The following is a 22,979-nucleotide window of genomic DNA, read 5'->3' on the forward strand; positions in this document are numbered from 1 at the left end:
AAAGCTGAAACTACAGGGTCTCCAGAGAAGAGATTAGAAAGGATTTAGAAAACTGCTGCTATGACTAATCTAGTTAGATATTTATTTTACTTTTTTAAATATGCTCAAAGTGACAACTTTTCCCCTGTGTATCGATATGGTCTATGACTATTAAAGTTGTGAAGTCATTATTGTTTATTTGACCACATTAGAACTTGAGGATTCAGTTCACCTAAAAATGGAAATTCTTTCTTCGGTGACTCACCCTGGAGTTGTCCCAAATCTGTATACATTATATAATTGGAAGAATTCTTGCAACCAAACAGTTCTTGGTTATCATTGACTACCATAGTAGGAAAAATGCTTTTTATATTTTATTGTTCTGTTGAACGCAAGAAGATATTTTGAAGAATGTTGGAAAGCAAACAGTTCTGGGGCACTTTCGTCTCCCATTGTCATTTTTCCTATTGTGGTAGTCAATGCTGGCCAAGAGGAACATCTCGAGGGTGAGTAAATGGTGGCAGACTTTTCTATTTTTCAGTGAACTGTCTCTTTAAGACAAAATGACCTGTTGTTTTTAAGAAAGATTTAACCGCTATTGCCCTTTGTCTATTGTTGTTTTCATTTAGAAAACAAGCTGAAAGTTCGCTCTGTGTGTTTGACTAAACAACTGAAGGTTTACAAACACTACCAAACAAAGTTAAGGTTGCAATCCGTTGCTTTTTTTTGATAAAGTGAACAAAAATCTGTTATTGAGTACATGAAAACATTGTGCCCCGGTTTACGATGGCAAGCTTTGATTTACTGTATATGTTGAGCTTTCGGATACGATTTCGTAGGACATTATACAATTGTAAAACAATCTGTTATTTTATGCTTGAAACAGAGATGGCAATAGAGAGGCAAAGGTACGGATTGCAGTTTTTACACATACACAAAGTCATATATTTATTTTAAAAGTTTGTAATTTGTCATTTCTCTCTATCATCTCCAAGATTAGAGACTGTAACATGCCATGTTTGCCAAACCATACACTGTGCGTCAGTGTCGTAACTGTTCCCCTTCACTGCCTCATATAGCAAAAACTTGATCGATCGTCGCAATTATTTGACATTCACGTGTTTACATGATTCCAAACATTATCATGCTCGGACAAGATGGCACTTTTAATTCCAACTGGCAGTGAATGCAAACCTCAGAGAAACAGTTGCTAGGCACAACGCTGAGTTTGAAAGATAAGCATTTATGTGCTGATTCTGAGATGAAAAGTGTTTGTTGGGCATATCTTATCTTAAAGGGTTGTTAAGTCTCAAAGTAGTCGGGGGGTTATTGCTTTTTGCCTACCGCAGTGTTGAATAAACTCAAACTGCAGTTCCTGTTTCACAGATTCAAACGTTCGTAAAAGAAAACAAAATGTTTTATTTTATTGGATACATATGGACTTTTTTCATTTGATTTCTCACTTCAAATGACCAACATCTGTATTTGGGACATCCTTCGTGTTTTTCTGTAAGAAAATCCATTAAAATCGTGTTTGTCAGAACAACGCGAAAGTAGTGAAAATATAGTATGTACTTCCCAACAAGAATGGGAAAGGAAGTTGGTTTGCACCTTGTCTGAAAAAAGGGGCAACTTTGGGGTACTCTTGCGGCTAGTGTTTGAACATACGCAGTTTTGACTTATGTTCCACTTTGATGAATCTGGTAAAGACGGCAAGACATGTTGTTCTTAAACTGCTCAAAACTAGACTGTCAAAATGGCCTCACAGCCAAGCTGTTGTTTTACCAACACTGTTGGATTTCAAGCTGTTGAAGGAAACTGTGCTCATAACTCGATTTCATCACACACAACGGTTTTGTGGCGGTCGATTTGACTTCTAAAGAATAGGAACTAATAGGAACGCAGAAATGGCTGTTTTGAAATAATCTGATAATGTGAGGGTTTTTGGTAAGCCAACGACCAAGAAGAAAATGTTGCATGGTATGATCAAACACATTTCTCACTATTTATAAATACTGAATTATTTTTTAACCAGTCAAAGACTAAATTAAAACAATGCTAATAGAGTTACAATAATACAAATCACGGCACCTTGTGGTTTTTGTGTCCATTGTCGACAGAGTATTTCATTTTTACATCTCAGTGTTTGGATTTGATCTGAATACTTGTTGTGTTGTCTCATATTTAATTACGTTTTATTTCTTTTTCATGCCCATCGTAGTTGACTGAACCCTGCTGGGTTTCATGGAAGATGTGAATCTACCCCGGTGCCATTAGAAACATGTTCACATACAGATTGTGTTGTGTTCAAAATCGCATATTCTCACACTGTGTACTGTGTACTGTATCATGTTTTCAGTTGTTTTTTTATTGTAGTACACTACATTACAACCAAATGTTTTCCTGGTTGTCTAAACGTTTTCTAAATGTAAGGGAAAGTGTTAAACTTGATGCATTGAATTGTGGGAAATCTATTTTACACGCATGTGCACACTTTAGTATGCATTGTGCATATCACATTTTGTTGAAAATGTATTATGACAGCTGTTTTTAACACCATGTTTAACAGCGGAAAACGTAGCGTGACATTAGAGGTCAGGATACGCGTCACGTGCTTACAAGTGTTGCCACATTAAATGACCGGGCATGAGTTTAAGCGGGGCAGATGTGATCCTCTACCCTGTAGTGCTGCCTTACCTAAATTCACCGGTACTAAAAGAAAATCTCTTTATATCCATCAGACCGCATATACTCTGTCCTACGATTTTACCTGTGTGTTATTACGAATGACAGTACTAAAGAGTATATAAATGGCAATCTTATCAAATGATGATCCTGTGTTCTGCATTTGATGATGAAAAATGTATTTAAAAAAAGATTAAACATTTATGCTATACTCTCCGTTCGGTGCCACGTGTGGGTGTTTTTCGACTCATGCATCATTTATGCACCCTCATGTCATTTCAAACCTGCATGAACAAAAGATATTTTGAGAAATATGTGAAATATATTGTGGTCTTGTGATGGAAGTTGTGTGGTCACCAACGTTCTTGAAAATGTCTTCTTTTGTGTTCATCAGAATAAAGAAAGTCTAACTGGAAGGTAAGCGTTGAAAAAATAGCAGTTGAATCTGAATCTATGCTCACAATTGACATACACATGACTAAAATACACATTGCGGCTTTGCCTTACTTCTTCCCATTACTTGACCCTCTTCGTTGTTCTTTTCTCACATTTCATCACCTCATGTTAAACCAGTAAACGCGCGAATGGCAGCTGTGGGCAACGGCCTTTGGACAAACCTTGAAGTGCATATTGCTGTTTGTCCTCCGTCGCCCTGATGTTCTCAGTGTTGATGACATTTTCGTTGGCCTATGTGAACCATGTCAGTTATTTTTGGTTTCAAGGCAAGAACGAATGAGCAAAGACTCTTTACACCTCACTCAACCACACTTCCCACAGTTCATCAGACTTTCGACAGTATCATCACTTTTCCCCCTCTTTCTCTTGGTCTGCCTGGGGATGCGATACGGGCTGTTCACCTTGGCCGGTCAAAGGCAAATCTGATTCACATGTAGTCTGAAGCCACACATTCAAAGCAATTACAAAGCGCATTGAATAACTTGACGCATGCAGCCATCTTTTGGAAGACACTTTCAATATCTCTCATTATTCTTTGTGGAACTATATAACTTATTTTTGATGATTATTATTATTAGTGATTCATCGTTAAATAATGCTTGTGTCTGCAGACTACAAGTGAGAGGACAGTTTATCTTTACATTAATATATATGGCTGGTAATTTTCCTGTACACTGAGCAGCAGTTACGGTTAGTATAGTTTTAACAGCTCGAGGCTGAACGCACGGCGGAAACTGACGCGTCTGCGGTGGGCCGGTGCTGTGAGCGCGCTTTACCTCGCGAAGTTTCAGTTTTGCTGCGCTTTGAGGAGCGCGCACCTGCTTTCAGTGATTTATTACCGACGGAGAGACGCACAACGCTGCACTTCAACCAGATCTGCGCGAAGAAGAGCGCGTTTATATCTTAAAAGACATCGTGACGCATCAACTGGTAAGTCCTGATGGTTTTATTTACATCACAAGCCAAATCAGGTGCAAAAACTCTGCTTGTACAAATGCACATGAAAGCAGCCGAATAAGGTGCCACAAAGTAAAGCAAAGCAACTCAGATGTAATGCACATATAACTATTTACTGACAGCTGTGCTGAGCAAAAGTTGTTGTAAGGAAATAGTCTTCATCTGACAATGATGGAGAACACGAGCACCATTTGTTTTCAACATCACTATTATGAATAGTTTCATTGATGTTGAGCATTATAATTTTAGCTGTTTATTTATGGTCTAATAAACATCAAAGAGTAGTGATCGTTCCCTTTGAAGCAAGAGCATTATGTTACTCTAAATTGTCTACAGTCAAATTGTTACACACCAATTAGGTTAACTGGACATTTATAACAGTTTTAATGAATTAACTTCATCAAGAGTACAGTAATGAACAGATTTTTGGAATTAACTTTTTGGACTTTTGGTGTCGTGACTTCTGGGGTCATCAGCAGTGCTGATTTCTTTTAACACGCAATGCTTAAGCCCCCTAAAGCACCTTTTCTCTCTCCTGGAGAAATATAGAGCCATTAAATCACAAGGAACACAGAAAGACGAACTGGCAAAGTCTTTCACTTATAAAACAGATTTAGTGCTCCTACCAAAAACCGAATCATTTGTTTTGTTACCCTGGGCATAAATCAAAACGTAGTTTAGTTATTAGTGCACACACGTACGCTAGTTTGAATTAATAGTGCTGAGATTTAAAGTCACCATGAAATCAAGAAGGAAAATTCTAAGTGTTTTACGCAGTGTTGCAGTGATTATTATAAAGGATTTATCCGTGCACGCCATTATGTTTTCTAAATGAATGTGCACTTCTTCAATCTTTAATCAAAAACGTTTAAGCTCCTCTCAACAACAACTCTTCACCACATGACTTCAGCAACAGAAAAGATGAAGGACCATACCGACTGTCCAATGGCCAGGCGTTCTTAGCCTTCCCCTCCAGGCCCAACTAGCAACAAACCAATAAAAAACTGAAAGACAAAATAAATACCCGCCTTACATCTTTTTTTAATTTAAGAAGCCGTTTCACTCGGATATTTACATTTACATTTAGTCATTTAGCAGATGCTTTTATCCAAAGCGACTTGCAAAGAGTTCAGGCAGCAATAAGCGATGTGTCATACAAAGAGCGATAGTACAATAGGTGCTAATACAAAGTTTCAACAAAAGCTAGACCACTACCTGTTGAGAAAAGAGGGTTAGTGTACGTTTTTTTTTTTTTGTCTGTCAAGTATGATATACGTCGTATATACGTCACAATACGGAAAAAAAAGTGAATTTCAAATTCCGTTTCATTGGGACTTTAACAAAATCCTCTTATAATTCAATTGATATGACAAATGTACAGTATAATGTCTGGGTATACATGGATTGTGATGTGTTTTTCAGCCTCTCTCAGTCCGTTATGCCTCGTTCGTTCCTGGTGAAAAAGTGCAGGAAGGGGAGCTTTCGCTCCTCACCTCCCATAGCTGATGTGCCCTACTTGGGCCTGGTAGGTTGGTCCGTCCCCCTTGAAGTTTCCACATTGCCGGAGGAATCAGCCCAGGAGGTACAACCACATTCTCTGCTCATGAAACAAGACAACACACATAAGAGTCACGAGAATGGCTGGGTAACAGGTAATTCAATATATATGTTCTAATTTGAACCTTTAGATATTTATAATATGTGTAAATGGCAGACATTGATTTAATTGTGTCAGAAAATAATACGTTAAGCTTTATTCTAAATATCCCTATTTGCATTATTAATACTTGTTTGTTTATTATTTACTGCAGCTGCAGCAGATTTCCAGTTCGGCTCTTCTATCTCTCCGGTCCCCTGGTTACCTGTCATCTCCAGAGACATGCAGGAGCTCAACAGCAGCTCTCTGACAAATCCCACAAAACACTGCAGTTTATGTGGAAAGGTGAAACTTGCCTTTTGTTTGACTGATTTTAATATAAAACTTTTTGCATAACACACTCAAGTAAATAAATCAATAAAGTCATACGTTTCTAAATCCAGATAGCAATGTTAATTGATTAAACATGAGAATAACATATTTCTTAAATCATTTTGAGGACATGTTAGGAACAGACTACATGATTTTAGATCAAATGTGTCTCCATTAAATCGTCTCTCATGAATCTATGCAACTTTTCTTGCTATGTGGTGTTCCTGGAGCTCGATTGGTAGCATTACATTAAAAACAGGTCATGGGTTTGATAAAGTGTATTGCTTAAATAAATGCATGTTACTTTGGATAAAAGTGTCCACCAAATGCATAAGTATAACAAAATGATTGGTAAAAACACTACCTCTGACATTTTCAAATTAGCTATCTGTTCTTTTTTGTATGCCCATTAGATCTTCTCTTCCCTCGCTCGCCTTGAGACTCACGTGTACAGATCACACTCCAGTCATCACGGACACTCCCTAGCGTTCGGTGACAGCAAAGACCCTGTGATATCATGCAGAGTCAAGGTAGCGTACGTCTTACACATGGCTATACATCTCCCTCTTGTGCCCACCTCTGTGAATCTGAATTGACTAATCCTTAAAAAATGTTCATAAACAAAACAATTACTTTCATACAAACGTTATTCAAACACTTGTTTCGATTTTACTTTTCAATTTTATTGTCACAAAAACACTTTGTTGTTGAAGGACCGAACGTTTGAATGCAAGGAATGTGGGAAGATTTTCAAGCGCTCATCCACACTGTCCACTCATCTGCTGATCCACTCAGACACGCGGCCGTATCCCTGTCAGTACTGCGGCAAGAGATTCCATCAAAAATCAGACATGAAGAAGCACACGTTCATACACACAGGTGAGCCTTGCACACACAAATTCACTTCGTACATCGAGTTTTGGTGCATTTTGTTGCTTTCAGTGACTATATGGACCATTTCTCTATATCACTTAAAGGTTTCATTTCTGTTTTGTTCAGGTGAGAAGCCGCATGTGTGTAAAGTGTGCGGTAAGGCCTTCAGTCAGAGCTCCAATCTCATCACACACAGCAGAAAACACTATAGACCCTTCAGCTAAGTACACACAAGTGCCTCCAGCGGTACCTGGAGCTGAATGCTCACTCAACCAAGATTGTGAATGTATTTTAGCTCTACAAAAAGTATTATTGTACAGTTGTATATAAATTGTTGCTTTAAACAGAGGCAGTGTTGATTTCTTTGCATGCATTTTGTAGTCACTTTTGTAAAGCGACATGGGTTTCGTTTGTGCTATAGGTATACAAATAATACACCTATTTGAAACTCGTAAGGATGCAGACAAGGTTCATCACAGTTGCGCTTTTGTATTTTGGGGTACTGTAGCATTATTTGTGTTTGCTAACATTCACTGATGTAAAGACAAATTAAAATTTTACTTTCAGTGTTTAGTGCGCCACTATTACTGATAAAAACATTGCTCACTTGATTATTTGTGTGCTTCCTAATTTAAAGATACTAATGCTAATACTATAAAGACATGATGCTTAACATTCTGAAAATATGTAACTAAACAAACGGTTTGTGTGAAATGACAAACTGTTGCTCTGGGCCAATGAGTGAAGATAAAGCTGGTCTCCATTGACGTGTGATGAGTCATAACGGAAACATGACAGAATTTCAAAGTTTTATTGTTTGCGGTTGCCAAAGTGTGACTGGGCACATTTGTCGAAAAAGAGCATCCGTGCTCAGTCTCCTCTCAAGACGTCACATTTGCTGGATCTGGAAAACAAAGCATTTGCAGTGAATGAAGTGCAAAGGTTCAAACGAACAAATCACTGCCAAGCTGTAGATCAGGCAAATAAAGCTTCTCTTGGAAGAACGCTCTAGATTAAGTAAATGGTCACACAAAAAAGAAATTCATACCGAAGGGACGAAAAATATACTAAAGACATCATTTACCTCCAAAGCAGCCTTCAATGCATGGACCGTCTGATGGCAGACAAACCTCAGTTGAACACATAAAATATATCTGCGACAGAGGCCAAGTGTTGAAGTCATTCTTTAAATTCTCACATTAAGCTCTTGATAGACTTGTCTATGCAAAGACAAACTATTTGAACATTTTTACCTCCTCATCCGCTTGTGAGCCATCATCTTCCGGCAGGAACTTGAACGTGGTGACTGTGAATCGACGAACGTGATTGGTCAGAGCTTCCGCAGGTGTGGCCGGTGGCGTGTGGGTTGGAGTTTGGTCGAGAGTGTTTGGGCACCTAAAGAGGGACAAAGTATATATAATTTATAGAATCCCATCAGTTGGCAACATTGTGTTTAGAGAAAAGCGTGTATTCTTAGAGCTCGTCTCCAATTATACATTTTAGAGAGATAAAGGATACCCATCGTAAATAAGGATCCAGGCAGATCTTGCAGAGCGTGGGTAAGCAACACAGTAATGCACCAGCAGCATAGTAGTGGGGTCTGGAGGGTTTATCAAGCGTACTTCCAGGTAAAGGGGTTTCCCCAGCAGCATACGCAGGGGCTGGTGGTATTGTGGGTAAAAGTCGTTGTAGTGTTCATCTAATGAAACAGCAACATGCACATGTTTCTGTGACTTGCTAATAATAAATATCATGTTTCACTTAAAGCGATAGTTCACACAAAAACAAACCGTGTGATTTTTTTTCACTCATCCACATGACATTAAACATGTTTAGAGAACTTCTGGCGTCTTTGGAGCACAAATAAAGATATTAAGGGGACATCCAGGAGCTTTCAGGCCTCCTCATTGACACCATGGCTTCCATGAAGAGGCCTGGAAAGCTCTCAGATGTCCCCTAAATATCTTTATTTGTGCGACGAAGACGTCGGAAGTTCTCTAACCCTTTAAGGATTTATTTGTAAAACCGTCATGAAACGAGACTTTTTGCTACAGTACAAACACATTTCAGGTAAAGTTTTTTAACAGTACTTCAAGTGGAGCGATTATTTAAGCTTGGAAACAATGTTAACCTTATGTTTGATATATATTAAAAGGGACAATGTAGTTTAAGTGTTTCTTTTTACATTAAAATATATAGATGGACATATTTTTTGAAATTCTCACAAAAGCCTAGTCATATTTTGGACATCATAAAGTTTGAAAACCTCTGCCTTAAAGGTCCAGTGTGTAATTTTAGACGATCTATTGACAGAAATGCAACATAATATACATAACGCTTATGTAAGGTCTTTATTCAACTCTTAAGACATGCAGTTAAGTTTTGAGTGAGCCTTTGATTGCAATTCATGACCTCAACACTAGATGCTGCTATATTCGATAAACTCGACCTTTAAAATCTGATACTAACAAACATGAACTTTGAAACTCAAATATACTCTCATTAATGAATAAATATCATCAAGCTCTTATGTTTCAACCAACCTTTTGCGATTCTAAGCTGAACACCAAACACCCCCTGAGCTTTGATAGCAGGTCCGAGGGAAGGACTTTTCACCAGATATCCCACGCTTACCACAGACCCGGGATTATAGCGACACTCAACCAACAACCTGGAACAAGCAGCACATAAACCTCAGCACATCATCCGGCTCGCCACGAGTCCTTGCCATCGTATGTACACGTGTACCTTACAGGCGAGTCTCTGGTGATGGTGCCGTAATTTAAACTGACAGACTGCACTTGATTCAGGATTTCAACCATGTAGATGACAGTTTTACCCACCTCCTACAGACACTCCAGTTAGAATGTGTACGTATAGAATGAATACCAAGTCTGAGACACACAGAAACCATAGTAACTGTAAAACACTCACATATCGGTGGACGCCGCATTTATCCAGTGGTATCTTGAACAAGGCAAAGTCAGCGGTAACTTTTTCGGGTGAGCAAGAGCTGTTACCAGCAGTGACGAGGGTGGACAGGGAAAGGGGCGGATTCGCCATGGAGGAGTTAACCAAGAAAACAAAATGCTGATCTGCCGTGCATTCTGATGGGAACGTATGATTCATTGAAACCGTGCGTAATTTACTCTGCTGCCTGGGAAACAGTTTTTGCTCTGAATTTTTTGTTAAACAACTCACCGTCCATGGGGTAATAGCACAGCTGGGTGTCTAAAGAATAACAGCAACCTTTGGCATGGCATTCAGTTGACGATAAAGCCCCCGATCCACAAAGAAGCTGCTGGTCAATGACCACGTTGCACTCTAGATAAACAGATCATGCACACTTATCCAAACATATGATTTTAAGGTTTTGTACGTCTTACACAGGTCCAGATTTATACCCTGACTGTCAGAAGCCTGACACGACAGCAACGTCTTGACCGTGTGTCCATCTGGCATCTGATATTTCAATATAATTTTGTGTTGCCCATCCTATTTAAAACAACAAGTATGACAGTGAAGCAAACACACGCACATTGATAAAATCAGACTACAGAATGACACCACAGACCTGCTGAATCATGTGACAGGAAGAATAGGGCAGAAGGACCTTCAAGGCACTGTCTTTGGCTCTTTTCAGAGAGTAGCCACAATGACTTGGTGCCCCCAAAAGGGGCATGGCTTTAATTTGCGTTTTGTTGCCACTGGAGGGAGCTATAAATAAATATAAGTGATGGACATCAAATGCAAGATCTTTGAAAACACAGCAAGCATTTCAGTGTTACCTGAAACTCACCTTCAACCACGAGACTAGACATTGGTACAGACAGCATTTTTACGCTCATATGTTGGCTGGAACACAACACCTGAACATCAGGGGGTTGTTGAGAAGGTGCGGGCGTGCTTGTATTGGGAGGCATTATATGATGTACAGGTTTGAGCACATCAGGAGGAAGCGTGTGCTGACACTGAAGCTGTATGCTTCGGGTCCGCATCTGAGAGGAATCCCAGAAGCGTACGAAGAGAGAGGTCACGGAGGACGACTAAAGCGGAAAAGAAAAAAGGTGCGAAGATTAATTATAGGTAAACAGAGGACGGTGAACAAATTATAATACTATTGAAACCCACTTTTTTTCGTGCATCCAAACACTCATGTCTTTTCAAACCTGTATGACTTTCTGCAAAGAACACCAAACAACATTGACCTCTAAAGACTTTCATTGTATGGACACAAAACCACAGACAGTTCTAAAAAAGATTATCTTTTGTGTTCCACAGAAGAAAGTCAAACACAGGTTTTTGCGGTTAATACTTTCATGATAAACTATCCTTTAAAGCTCACCAGTGTTTGTGTGTGACAGGCCGGCAGTGGAGACGACAGCACAACAGCATCACCCCTTGAGCGAAGTGTGTAATTACAAGACACCGGAACAGACGCAATTGACATCCAGCTGTTTGTCTTCGTTTCTTTATGTATAAACATCAGAGACAGAAATGAACAACACTCATTGACTTTCACCGTATAGACACAAAACTACTAAGACTCATATCTTCTTTTGTGTTCCACTGAAGAAAGAGCCATATACAGGTTTTGAATGACAAGAGGGTGAATAAAGGAGAAATGCACTACAGCTCACCTTTGACTTTAATGGAGTCAATTTTTGCATAGGGCAGAGTTGCCGTTATTCTGTTCCTTGTGCAACCAAGTGATGGAGACGTGACCTTGGGAGGTTGTTCAGTGGGTACCGGAGGAGAGATGGGAATTTGGGGCAACAGGGCAGTTTGCATGTCAGGAGTGGTCAGAGGCATGTATGTAGGTTGTCGCGAGACGATAATCTCAGGCATCGGTTGGATGGTTGTTTCTAAAGCAGGGCTCAATGTCTGATCATATCGGTGGTCATGTTCGGGGTACTGAGAACAGAACTCCTCTGGATAAGGTGGACAGAGAATCGGATATGGTGTATAGTGTACAGGGAGAGTCACTGGGTTGAACTCTTGGGGGACCTGCTCTTCTTCGTTGGTACCATAAAATATAGGAGGAAGAATGGATGGGGAAAACCAATCCATGTCGTCTTGGGAAGACCCATCCATGTCGTCTTGGGAAGACCCATCCATGTCGTCTTGGGAAGACCCATCCATGTCCTCTTGGGAAGACCCATCCATGTCCTCTTGGGAAGACCCATCCATGTCCTCTTGGGAAACACGTGTTGGTTTTAGGTGCTGGTAAATATTAGGTGGGTGGATGGGGTATGTGTCATTATCGGAGGTAAGAGGTTGCTGGACACTGTCAGTGTAAAACTGAGGTACAAAGGGGGGTTCATAAGAAACGTGAGGAACCTCAGGGGGTTTAGATGTATCTGGTTCAGGTGGTGTTGTAGGATGGCGCATTGTACCCATAATTTGTAAAGAACCAGGAACATGGGGGATAAAAGGTTTTCGCTTCAGATTGGGCAGTTGATGGAATGGCTTTGAATGAAGGTAGGGGTGAAGTGGAGAAAGATGGTGAGGAAACGGACAAGAGAGGGCAAACTGCTTTCCATCCACGATGATGACAAGCCGGTTCTCTCCATCCTATCAAAATAAATGTAAAACACTTATGAAGTGCAATGTTCAAGCTTGCAAAAAGAAAAACATTATCTTAATTCATTTAAAGGACCAGTGTATGAGATTTAGCAACATCGCGAATGGCAACCAACGGCTCACTCCACCCTGACTCTTCTACCCCTGTAGTCATTAAAAGCCCCTCTTTACGTTTGAAGATGCGTTTTGGACGATCCGATCACAAGTGGACGAAAGAGGCACATACGCGTTTACACCTGCTGCTGTAATCCGTCCATTTTGTCCACTTTTGTCCTGATTTCTTTAAGAAATACCTGAAACTGCGCACATTTACCCAGTCATACATCCTGGCTGGGTAAATGTATTGACATGCTTATAATTTTTTTGATATCCAGTTATTATTTTTATCCAATTAAAAGCAAATACTACCGTTGCAGCCATTGCCAATAAAAACCAAACCGAAACAATTTTAAAGTAGTTATATAGAATATTTTGTCCTTGTTTTCATATTAAGACAAATGCTCCCTTTTTTCTTAAATGAATAGAGTATTGCGGAGTACAAAAGCATCAAATTTAAAGAGTTTCTTAAGAAAACAAGTGATCTGTACATTGCAAACATCTTATTTTCTTACCTTCAAAGTGACACATTTTGAGCTGAAAGCAGTATGAAGTATGACAACATCCGAAGGAGAATTTACACGATAGGCACAGGTCTCAGACAGGACAGGCAACACCTTCCCATTCACTGTGAACAACAACAAATATTGCATTTAGATATGTTTTTATCATGACTGACCTTAACCAAATTTAAAAACAAATCTGTCAAAAGAGAATATATGGATATCGAAACTTTTTGTGTATTAATTGGCATATTGGCTTACTTGAAGTATGGATAAAAACCAATTCTGTCATCATTTAATCACATTCCTGTTATTATAACCTGCAAGTTTCTTTCTTTTGCAGGACACAAAATATATTTTGAAGCGTGTTGGCAACCAAACAACATTGCCATCCATTGACTTCTCAAAATAGCTTCTTTTGTGTTCTACTGAGAAAGAGCACAACTTATTTTCGTGTTGTGTCCCTTTAAAGGCGATGCCTAATCTGCTGTAAGAGAAGTCCCAGAATTGGACACCTAAATCAACATTACATGCTTACCTTTAACTCTGAGTTTCTCAGCAGGTTCTTGAGCGCCTACTATTCGAATTATCATGCCAAATTGAGAGCAGAAGACAGAAGGAGTAGGCTGTGAACTGTGCGTCATGGGGCAGGCAATCTTAATAGGTCTGCCCCACCACAGCAGTGAAAGAACGTAACTGCTATTCTGTAGAGGAAAAACAATTGTACAATTTCAACACCTCATTCGTCACATAGGCTTAAGCAATACCACAGTGGACTGCATTTCTCTTTCTGAAGTGATTTTTATGTTTGGCAAATACACAAGGCATATGACATATTCGGTACCTCTCGTGTGATGTAACACCCATCAAAGGGTGCCATGAGCACAAGATCTCTCCATGTGACTTTGACATTGTACCCACAGTATGAAGGCAACTGGAACAAATATAACGGGGACACGCCCGCTGTAAATGAATGAGAAACGTTATTTGATCTGCAGAGGTCTCAATGAACAATTAATTTCGAAAAAAAGAGACCTTTTCATTGTTCTCACCTCGGTCCACAAGGATGTGCGTGTATTCTCTTCCATGAGCTGTTAAAGTCATAACATTTCCAAAACACTGTACCGTAGGTTCCAACGCGTGCGAGTTAGACCCAAGCTGGGAACTGTAATAATCCTCCCCTGAAGCCCATGATGATCGAATACACCAAATTTAATATGCGCATATATTAACATTTAATGATATGTAAATATTGGGGAAACACCCACCTGGGGTGTCCGCTTGAAATCCAGCGTCCATATCAGACCCTCTCTTGTTGAAACTTCTAACCAGTGGTGCGTTTTCATTGGTAGACAAGCCCGATTCCAGATTGTTAAAGTCATTATAGATGGCGTTTCCTTCAGCCTCTTCCTTCGCACTTAAAGGTCCGCAGTTGAGATGATGCGTTATTGTTGATAATACCACGAATGTAATTAATGCTTTAGGCTTGTAATACATCGCGAGTTTGACGTTTCACCACACCACGCGTATCAAGCGCGCACACAGTGCGAGTCTTATCAACATTTTCAATACAGATCACCTGTGGGCATGTTACGCGATCAATTAAAGGGATACTTCACTCAAAAACGAAAATTCTGTCGTCATTTCCTCACCTCCAAATTGTTACAAATCGGCGTAAATGTCTTTGTGATGATGAACAAAGATAAAGATATTTGGAGGAACGCTTATAACCAAACATATATTGTGCCCATTGACCATAGAAGGAAAACCCATTTATCAAAAGAAGACATTTCGAGAAATGTAGGAAAGCAAAGAGTTTTGGGTCGCTTTTGACCACCATTGTATTTTTCTTACTATAGTCGATGTATTTTAGGTGAAGTAGCCCTATCCCTTAAACGCCTTTGCGACACTCTTTGCATTTCTCTGTTATCCCTATTTGGACTACGAATCCTACAAATGATTGATCGGATTATTTATTTACTTTAACTTGCGTCTAAAAAACGTAAAATGGAAGGGTTATTACATATGCCATGTTATTTGTATATTTCAAGACGTGCTTGACCCCAGCCCTGGGAAGGCTGCAGCTTGGTCAAACAATGTATTAGCCTACGAATCATATTTCACTTTTTGTCTTAATAACTACGTCAAATATATCTATACAATAGTTTGGAGTATATATATTTTTTCTTTAGTATGTTTTTTTTTATGTGGCCTATTTAACTATACACTTAGCATGCATATTATAAAAATGCCATTTATATATTATTTCAATATATTTGTCAATACAGTTTATTCTTAATTGATCAATAACGTTAAACCTATCATCATGACAAAGCACGCTGACATTAAAATCTGATTCAAAATATTTGTTTAACAATAGCCTACTAATATTAATATTCAGTCCACAAAACAAAAGCAATTTTATTAATTCATACAAAAAAGAAACCCGTAATGACTTTTTAGGAGTCAAAGAGAAAATATCAGAAAAAATATAAATAAATTGTCCGTAATAGAATGAATTAAACTCCGTGAAATCGTCTCTCTGCGTGTATTTCCGTGCAAGCCGGTTATTTTTAGAATAAAGGTCTCTAGGCTAAATAACTTAAAGTGGGCAAGATAATATCCAAAATAAAATAGACACATAACTATTATTTAGAACTAGTAGAATTACGATAAATAATATCCGAATAGTTTTTATTGAGTAAAATTTAAAAACCAATGAAATAACTGAGGATTATTGTTTACACAGAATCCATGCTAGTCAAATTGAATGTGACGCTTTCACAAATAAAGAATTTGTTCATTTCTAAACCAGTTAAAAACTGTTTCCTCTGTGATGTTAGTGCAGCTGTGGTGGACCTAAGTGATAATTCAAGTGAAAAATGATTTTGATCATAATAAAAAGTATAATATGTCTTCTTTTGTTTTGTTCTAGACAATAAACACTGGTCTCTTCGTATGATCACCGTTGCCCTTTGAGTAATCCGAGGTAAATGTAGTCTTTGAAGCCGAAACATTTCAAATGTGTAGCCCCGTGAATTAAAGGCTTTTTAACTAAATTTCACGAGTGCCTTGGAGTATCTCATTTTTTCAGTACTACATTATTAATACATGTATATGTAGGTACTGTGACCATTAAACATGTATTTAAAAAAAGAGTCCGACTCAATAAGGCAACAAAGTTTTATTCAGTGTTGACTTTCATATACTTCAATTTAGCGGTTTCTGTGTGATTTCGACTATTTCGAGTTACGCCCCCTGCTTCAAGTTACGCCCCTCTCTTGTAGTCCGCAGACTGACAGTGTTGGTTTATTTAGCTATTAATAAAAACATGTAACCATCAGTATACTCTCTCTTATTATTGTATTAATGTCTGAAAAAGTTATAATAATTGTTATATAGACTCAAACTGGTATTTGGACTTTGAATTTGCATTAAAAAAATATTTCTAGTAGCCTATCTCCTGCTTCTGTCCCTTTAATATTTTTCAGTCCAATAAATATCAAATATCATTGAGTCACTAGGTGTCGCCCCGGGTACATCGCTTCACATCGTTCGGTGTGTCCGGTTCGACTTCACGGCGCCATCATACACCGATCGGTCTGCGCAGCGCCGCACGCAGTCGAACACGCATATGTCTGTGGCTGTGCGCTACCTGAACATGATTGGTGCGATTGGTTTTGAGTGGCACTGGGTCCTGCCTATAGTTGGGTATCCATGCTGCAGTTCTTCTAAACCTGCAGGTGCAGTTATGAGCGCGACACCGGACGAGTCTGGAATGTGCGGTTGTTGCGTACCTGTAAACGGGATGAGGGATGCTTTCGCGCGCGGATAGACCGGCAGCTGTCGGAGCTTTAGGTAATCGGACTGAAAAACGATAGAAACTGATCAAGACGGCTCATGGGGCACAAATGAAGAAGCTCAAAAGTATTTCTACTGTAAGCATAAGACTATCACAATTAAATGTTTAAGTGGTGGTTGTGACGTTAAAGGTCGTTTGTGCGTCTGTTGACAAAAAAGGGAAAAATCACCGATTGATAGTTTGAGGATTTTTCTGCCTGGATACGCAAGGACTTGGTAGTAAGTTCTCGGGATGGGTGGGGTTTCAATGCAGCAAAAGAGTGCGGGAGGGGGCGAGACCGCGGACGTGGTGCGGCGAGCGTCCTGTCTGATGGTGGGTCATCATCACATACGAAAAACAAGAAACAAATTGCGAACCTAAAAAACCCAAAGGTAACATCTTGCTATATGTGGCATCGATCGTGTCGGTGAGAAGTTATCTGTTAAAGTGTTTATTGTTAAAGTCATGACGTAACATAAGGTAGCCTAATGTACTGGAATAGAAGTGAGCGTATAGGATTTGATCCAAAATGTGACGATACAGCCGAATAGATGACGAATCTCTTCGTATTAGACCATTTGCGTGTTTTGCCGCACCGAAGACAGCTGTTAAATGCCTTATTTATACACATTTTCTTATTCTATTGTATATTCGTTTAATGCACATATTGTAGATTTGCTTGCGGGTGACAGTCAATAACATTATAACGTTAGTTTATTTGGTTGCATCAACGAATCCGATAGAAATGAATGATGCATATTGAAGGTGTGACGGAGCTGTTGAAGCACATCTGATAGAATTATTTACAATAACAGTTTCTCCTAAATCCCTCGTCGTTTCTAACATGTATGAAAGCATGCATCAGCATTTTAAATGTCCCGAGCTGTCAGTCCAACCACGTGACTTTGAAAATGGCATCCACATAGCCACTTTCCCCCAATTTCTTAGCAGTTGGAGAACTCCGAATGTCATTTTGGAAACAAACTGTCTATCAAAAGTCTTGCATTTATTCGCCGTCATGTCGTTCCAAACTTGCAAGATATTTTTATGAATGAATGATTGACTTGTATGGAAGTGAAACCACAGAGACATTTCGTTAAACATCTTTTTTTGTATTTCATATAGGTTTTCAATGACATTGTGGGCAAGGCATAATGACAGAATTATAATTTCCGGGTGAACTATTACTTGAAAATGCTCTGAGTTAGCATACACTGTATATGAATAAAAAGCATGCATTCATGTTTTGAAAATAGATGATAGAACATCAAACCCCATTTGTGTTTTTTCACAACCACGTGCATATAGCTCCTTATCTCTAACTTTCTTTATATTGTTCTTGTATATTTTCCTTACAGCAGCAGTGTTCTCTTCCTCTGAATATGTTGAAGGCCTTGGCAGGAATCTGTTTTCTTCATCTTACTACAATATTTTTCCTCTTTTGGGCAACCATAGATGATGTTAGTGTGTCCTTTTTTTGTTGTTGTCTAAATTTGTTTTGTAAACGCTTAAGCATTCGCCATAAAAACAGATTCACTGGAGTAATCGACATATTTCTGTGAAAGTTACTTTTTAATTTACAACTGATTTATTAGATTTCTCAACAAACATTGATCACATTTAATGGTGGGAGTTTTGCATTAACCAGGCCTGGTGGTTTACGAGGACCCTTTACACAGACCTGTGGGGCAAATGGGTGATGGAGAACGAAGATAATGTCTGGGTGTACATGGACATACCAACCTCCTACAGGAAAGGTAAACAAAGACTTCAGTGCCATAACATTCCACGTTTCCGCATGTTTTTTCACCAGGACTAAATACGACAATTGATCTTTTATCAGACTACCTGCAGGCGGTACAGGCGTTTGCAGTGCTGTCCTGCCTGTTTGCCGTGTTCTCACTCTGTGTGTTCATCTTCCAACTCTTTACTCTGCGTAAAGGGCAACGCTTCACCATCTCTGGAGTCGTGCAACTCATCTCCTGTGAGTTTCTTTGTCTGGACGTTTGAGGTTGAATTAGTAAATCATTGTAATACAGTACAGGTATGTGACATTTTGGATCTCGCACTTCTCTAGGTTTCTGTATAATGGTTGCGCTGTCAGTCTACACGGATCACTTCCACAGAGATGAGAAGGACGGTTGGTACGGCTGGTCTTACATCATGGCCTGGTTCGGCTGGCTGCTTACCCTCTTCACTGGAATTATGTACATCATCCTTCGCAAACGAGAGGATTGAATCTCGGCCCGTGCTCTCAGTGCTTATCCACAGCCTTAGTTCGTCTTGTCACACTTTTCTGTGGACTACAAATGACTGTATTAAGTCTAGGTGTTGTAAATAAAAAAATATGTGAGCACACTTTATAACGTGAGAGATGATAAAGTGTAGATAAAGTATATGCAGAAATGAAATGTAAAAACCATGTACCTAAAACATGTATAAAGAGAAAGATAAATTGTACATATAAAGACCATACAAAGCTATATAAATAAGAGTACTTTAAAACTTTCTTCTGAGGATAATTGTTTCTGTAGAACACCACTTGCACTTTAAAATGGCTTCAAACACACACACCGGTTGGTTTTGGTATGACATCATATCAAAAAGTCCTAGCCAATAGATTTTCTTTTCAGTCGATTTTTTTGTTTATGGCAATAGCATAGGACAGTCTGTAGTTCTGATACTCTGTGGTGCTCTTTATTCTATGATCATATACCTGTACAAACTTTCCCCCACCATATTTACAGAACAACTTGAGCCCAGGGAGGTAAAGAAACATGGTTTAATTTGAGTGCTATGCCTAGTATTTTGAGTATTTTAGGATGAACTTGATGAATGTTCGTGGGGGTCAGATGATCACCTTGACCACTCTTTGAGATTCAGATTCTAGAGCACACGACCTTGTGAAAATCTTGAATGCAATTTCTTGGTTGTCTTTTGTTAAGTGTATTCATATTTAATGGGAGCAAATTTACCGTTTAACATTCACTTGTTATAATATCAAGGTCTGGTTTATTTAGTTTCTGCCTGTTATGCTTGGTTCAGATATGTTTATCATCTATTCCAGAAGTCTTTCTATTTTGAAAATTGACAGTAAATGAACAGGACCTGTTGTATTTTTTCAGTGCAACGACAGTGTATAAACCACGGAGGATCTTCTTTTTATTAATCACATAAATAAAAAAGACAAAGCATCTCTTTTGTAATTTTATTTACAACATAAATATTTTACAACTATATAACATATATATATATATAACATCAATCTACGAAATGGATTCAAAATGGAGGATATCGGTTAGTATAGATTATAGATCAATTAAATGATTTCTTTAAGTAGCAATTCTCATGCTATTGAAGGAAAGGTTTCTCACACGTTTATGTACAGTTCTGAAAGGTCCAGTGATCTGCTAGAGTTCTTATGCAAAATGCATAAGAACCTTGAATAGGAATGTTCCAAAATGACATTTTTGGTGGGGGGTGTGTGGGACTGAATTATATACCCTGACCAGAGGGTGTAATTCTCTCCTGCACCACTAAGTGTAGAAGATGATTCTGTTCTGCCGAAAGCAGAGGCCTGTTGTGAGAGAGAAAAGGAGAAATGCGTTTCAAAAAGTTAAGACTTCAATACCTCACAGTGAAAACACAGAAAGCTCACCACAGTTCTGTCTGCAGAGCCTTTAAAGATTCTGTGTCCTTCTCCTGACAAGCCATCTACAAACAGACCAGTCAGATCACTTTAGCCATCAGTTTTGCGTACATTATACAGATTTAAACTAAGGTTTTACAAATACATACCACGACTGACTGCAGTAGGAGGAACACATTCTCTGGGAGGAAGTTTACTAGAGGGCAGAAGGTCACAAGAGTTTATTCAGAACAGCCAGATTGTAAATTGCTACGCTTTGTTGTATGCTAGGAGGTCTTACCCTGACTGTGCGAGTCGAATGACTCCCAGGCGTATCGCTCGAGCGTTTGAGCATGCTCAGGTAACAGTTTCTGAGGGGGAGGCTAAAACATACAGACAAAAAATGTGTTTGCGCAAACAGGACCATATAATTTACTGTTGATGTACTGTTATTATGTATAAACATTGTTCATTGTCCTTCATACATGAGTTTACCTCAAGCAGCATGAGCAGTAATACTCTGGAGATCTCACACTTTGCTATGATATCCATAAAGGCACCTGAAATGAGGATGTGACGCATGAATCTATTGCATCTGCAGACTACCCTTCCCATTATTATAATTAGCTGACATCTGCACTAATTTAATCAAAGTTCATTATATTCGTACCGACGGGGGTGTTGGTCCCAGGTAGCTGCAGTCCTCTCTCTTGACACATGTGCTGCATCTCAGAGAGCACAGCAAGAGCCCCATCATAATCACCTGCCAATGAAACATCGCTTCACTGTTACTAAGGCAACCAAAGAACTCTTTACAACCGATTCCACAAAACGTTAAAATAAACCTCACGGGTCAGTAATTTGCAGGAGGCCATCTCCCACAGCGACAGCAGCGACTCCATTGGAGTTTGAATCTGCAGTTCTGCGGCCCTCTGAAAATGAACTATGGCCTCCGCTGGTCTGTTCATCTCCTACAGAGAAATATTTAGAGAAGAGTAGAGATTAAAATCTATTTATTCACAGCATAATTATAAACTCCTCCATGTATTACAATAATGTATTACCTTTAGAGCATTGCCAAGCTCCAGTGAGAGACTGGCGGCCATTACAGGCTGATTCATCTCAATATAGACCTAAACAATATATAAGTACTTATTTGCACCTACAAAATATAATAAACACAAAATCTGCATGCGATTGCAAGACTGCAGGACTTTGAATATGTCGGTCCAGCAAAGTTTATTTATGGGTGAATTCTATACTTTGAAACAGATTTTGGTTCGCTCGTGGTGATTACTTTATTCATCTTTGTGAGTAAGGCAGTGACAGTGTGTGAGAGCGCTAGACCATTTTTGGGCTCAGTTGAGCAGAAACAATACTTGTATTTCAATCGAAAACACGTCCCTAAGATCTAAAATCTTTACCAGTATGTATTATCTTTGAAAATACCTGTGTGCGTGTATCCGCAGGCTTAAGGATATAAACTTGAAAGTTATAAATACCTTGATGGCAAAACTATAGCAGTTCATTGCTGCCTGCATGTTCTCATCAAAGCCGGGAGCTCCCAGCGCTCTGGTTTCCTGTTCAGAAGCCAAGAAGAGTCGAGCGGCGTCGGTCAGTGCCAGAGCTTCTCCTGGAGCGTTGAACAGAGTCTGCTCACAACTGCAAACAATGACAAAATACCATTTACTCTAGTAAAGTAAAAACTTTCAACATGATCATATTCATATGATAAAAATAGATGTGTTTACCGGGCCATGGCTAGATTACAGAAGGCAGCATATTGAGGACAGTCCTGTTGTTTCAGCTCCTTAGCCAGCTGACCTAAAGACAGATGTCAATCAATAATAATAATAAGCTATGACTGCTATTTGGTGACACGTTATGTAAGAGTTTGCAAACACATTTATTATTATTACCAAACTGTTCACTTGCTTCTGCTACATTAGGCTTCCGAAGAAAACGCCTGCGGTATGAAGGAGAAAATACATCATGTAAGTTAACACGATGGAATATGACAGGCACGTCAAGATTTACACAAGTTAACACATGTAAAATCAAGACATCAATCATTATATTGAGGCATTTTTTTATTTTTATCTCATAACGTACTGATTATAATAATTAAGTTAACAATAACATACTGTATATTGATATTAGCTACGTGCTAGTCGGTGTGTTGTGTGCTCATGACTTTGGTTATCGAAATTTTCATAGACAAAATGTACTGTTTTACAGAACTTACAGAGAATAATATTTACAGCACAACAATAAAATAGTAAATGATAAGCAATACAGCTGTTATTTCAGCTCTTACTTTTTCAGTTTATTTGATACCGCTCGGTAGCGCATCAGAAAATCTCCCTCGGCTGCCATTGTTGACACTTGAGGGGGCGGGGCAAGAAGCAG

At 39.0% G+C, this 22,979-nt stretch overlaps 4 protein-coding genes across 8 annotated transcripts; 2 read left to right on the forward strand and 2 right to left on the reverse strand.

Annotated features, from left to right (window-relative positions):
• Positions 1-3,909: 3,909 nt before the first annotated feature.
• Positions 3,910-7,681, forward strand: LOC306897602 (uncharacterized protein). The gene is made up of 6 exons (XM_079462451.1): positions 3,910-4,050; positions 5,500-5,729; positions 5,889-6,019; positions 6,460-6,576; positions 6,760-6,925; positions 7,046-7,681. Exons 2-6 carry the CDS (start codon positions 5,516-5,518, stop codon positions 7,141-7,143), a joined length of 726 nt encoding a protein of 241 aa, XP_079318577.1. The 5' UTR covers positions 3,910-4,050; positions 5,500-5,515; the 3' UTR covers positions 7,144-7,681.
• LOC306897600 (uncharacterized protein) lies at positions 7,200-14,678 on the reverse strand. 2 transcript variants are annotated; one of them, XM_079462449.1, is made up of 18 exons: positions 14,370-14,678; positions 14,154-14,282; positions 13,946-14,064; positions 13,640-13,805; positions 13,114-13,226; positions 11,560-12,493; positions 11,265-11,389; positions 10,719-10,965; positions 10,494-10,636; positions 10,324-10,414; positions 10,121-10,243; positions 9,854-10,026; positions 9,668-9,765; positions 9,463-9,590; positions 8,438-8,618; positions 8,173-8,314; positions 8,004-8,073; positions 7,200-7,823 (listed from the first exon to the last, which is right to left on the reverse strand). In XM_079462449.1, the coding sequence occupies exons 1-18, from the start codon at positions 14,596-14,598 to the stop codon at positions 7,801-7,803; spliced, it is 3,234 nt and encodes a 1,077-aa protein (XP_079318575.1). In that variant the 5' UTR covers positions 14,599-14,678; the 3' UTR covers positions 7,200-7,800. The 2 variants fall into 2 exon arrangements, 1 of the variants encoding a protein (XP_079318575.1); XR_013787025.1 differs by having other exon boundaries at positions 7,717-7,823; positions 8,416-8,618.
• Positions 14,679-16,810: 2,132 nt separating this feature from the next.
• LOC306897990 (epithelial membrane protein 1) lies at positions 16,811-20,117 on the forward strand. 4 transcript variants are annotated; one of them, XM_079463183.1, is made up of 5 exons: positions 16,811-17,334; positions 18,301-18,402; positions 18,591-18,699; positions 18,786-18,926; positions 19,020-20,117. In XM_079463183.1, the coding sequence occupies exons 2-5, from the start codon at positions 18,325-18,327 to the stop codon at positions 19,178-19,180; spliced, it is 489 nt and encodes a 162-aa protein (XP_079319309.1). In that variant the 5' UTR covers positions 16,811-17,334; positions 18,301-18,324; the 3' UTR covers positions 19,181-20,117. The 4 variants fall into 4 exon arrangements, with proteins under 4 accessions (XP_079319309.1, XP_079319310.1, XP_079319308.1 ...); XM_079463184.1 differs by having other exon boundaries at positions 16,811-16,959; XM_079463182.1 differs by having other exon boundaries at positions 16,849-17,039.
• On the reverse strand, positions 20,082-22,964 carry f8a (coagulation factor VIII associated). The gene is made up of 12 exons (XM_079463181.1): positions 22,888-22,964; positions 22,490-22,536; positions 22,322-22,394; positions 22,073-22,232; positions 21,635-21,703; positions 21,421-21,541; positions 21,241-21,333; positions 21,066-21,130; positions 20,872-20,953; positions 20,741-20,787; positions 20,601-20,656; positions 20,082-20,519 (listed from the first exon to the last, which is right to left on the reverse strand). The coding sequence occupies exons 1-12, from the start codon at positions 22,944-22,946 to the stop codon at positions 20,438-20,440; spliced, it is 954 nt and encodes a 317-aa protein (XP_079319307.1). The 5' UTR covers positions 22,947-22,964; the 3' UTR covers positions 20,082-20,437.
• Between the last annotated feature and the right edge of the window lie 15 nt (positions 22,965-22,979).

Source organism: Barbatula barbatula (assembly GCF_947034865.1).
Source record: "Barbatula barbatula genome assembly, chromosome: 8".
Taxonomy (NCBI): Eukaryota; Metazoa; Chordata; class Actinopteri; order Cypriniformes; family Nemacheilidae; genus Barbatula; species Barbatula barbatula.

Excerpts from the sequence above, each read along its gene's own strand:
- LOC306897600 (XM_079462449.1), bottom strand. The coding sequence starts at position 14,598 with ATGTATTACAAGCCTAAAGCATTAATTACATTCGTGGTATTATCAACA. Across the intron at positions 10,415-10,493 it reads CCTGTCACATGATTCAGCAG|GATGGGCAACACAAAATTAT; the intron begins GTCTGTGGTGTC and ends TGTTTTAAATAG. Across the intron at positions 9,766-9,853 it reads AATGCGGCGTCCACCGATAT|GAGGTGGGTAAAACTGTCAT; the intron begins GTGAGTGTTTTA and ends GAGTGTCTGTAG.
- LOC306897602 (XM_079462451.1), top strand. The coding sequence starts at position 5,516 with ATGCCTCGTTCGTTCCTGGTGAAAAAGTGCAGGAAGGGGAGCTTTCGC. Across the intron at positions 5,730-5,888 it reads CGAGAATGGCTGGGTAACAG|CTGCAGCAGATTTCCAGTTC; the intron begins GTAATTCAATAT and ends TATTTACTGCAG. Across the intron at positions 6,020-6,459 it reads ACTGCAGTTTATGTGGAAAG|ATCTTCTCTTCCCTCGCTCG; the intron begins GTGAAACTTGCC and ends TATGCCCATTAG.
- LOC306897990 (XM_079463182.1), top strand. The coding sequence starts at position 17,013 with ATGAAGAAGCTCAAAAGTATTTCTACT. Across the intron at positions 17,040-18,300 it reads AGCTCAAAAGTATTTCTACT|CAGCAGTGTTCTCTTCCTCT; the intron begins GTAAGCATAAGA and ends TTTTCCTTACAG. Across the intron at positions 18,927-19,019 it reads AGTCGTGCAACTCATCTCCT|GTTTCTGTATAATGGTTGCG; the intron begins GTGAGTTTCTTT and ends GCACTTCTCTAG.
- f8a (XM_079463181.1), bottom strand. The coding sequence starts at position 22,946 with ATGGCAGCCGAGGGAGATTTTCTGATGCGCTACCGAGCGGTATCAAAT. Across the intron at positions 22,395-22,489 it reads AGAAGCAAGTGAACAGTTTG|GTCAGCTGGCTAAGGAGCTG; the intron begins GTAATAATAATA and ends ATCTGTCTTTAG. Across the intron at positions 21,704-22,072 it reads GCTATAGTTTTGCCATCAAG|GTCTATATTGAGATGAATCA; the intron begins GTATTTATAACT and ends TATATTGTTTAG.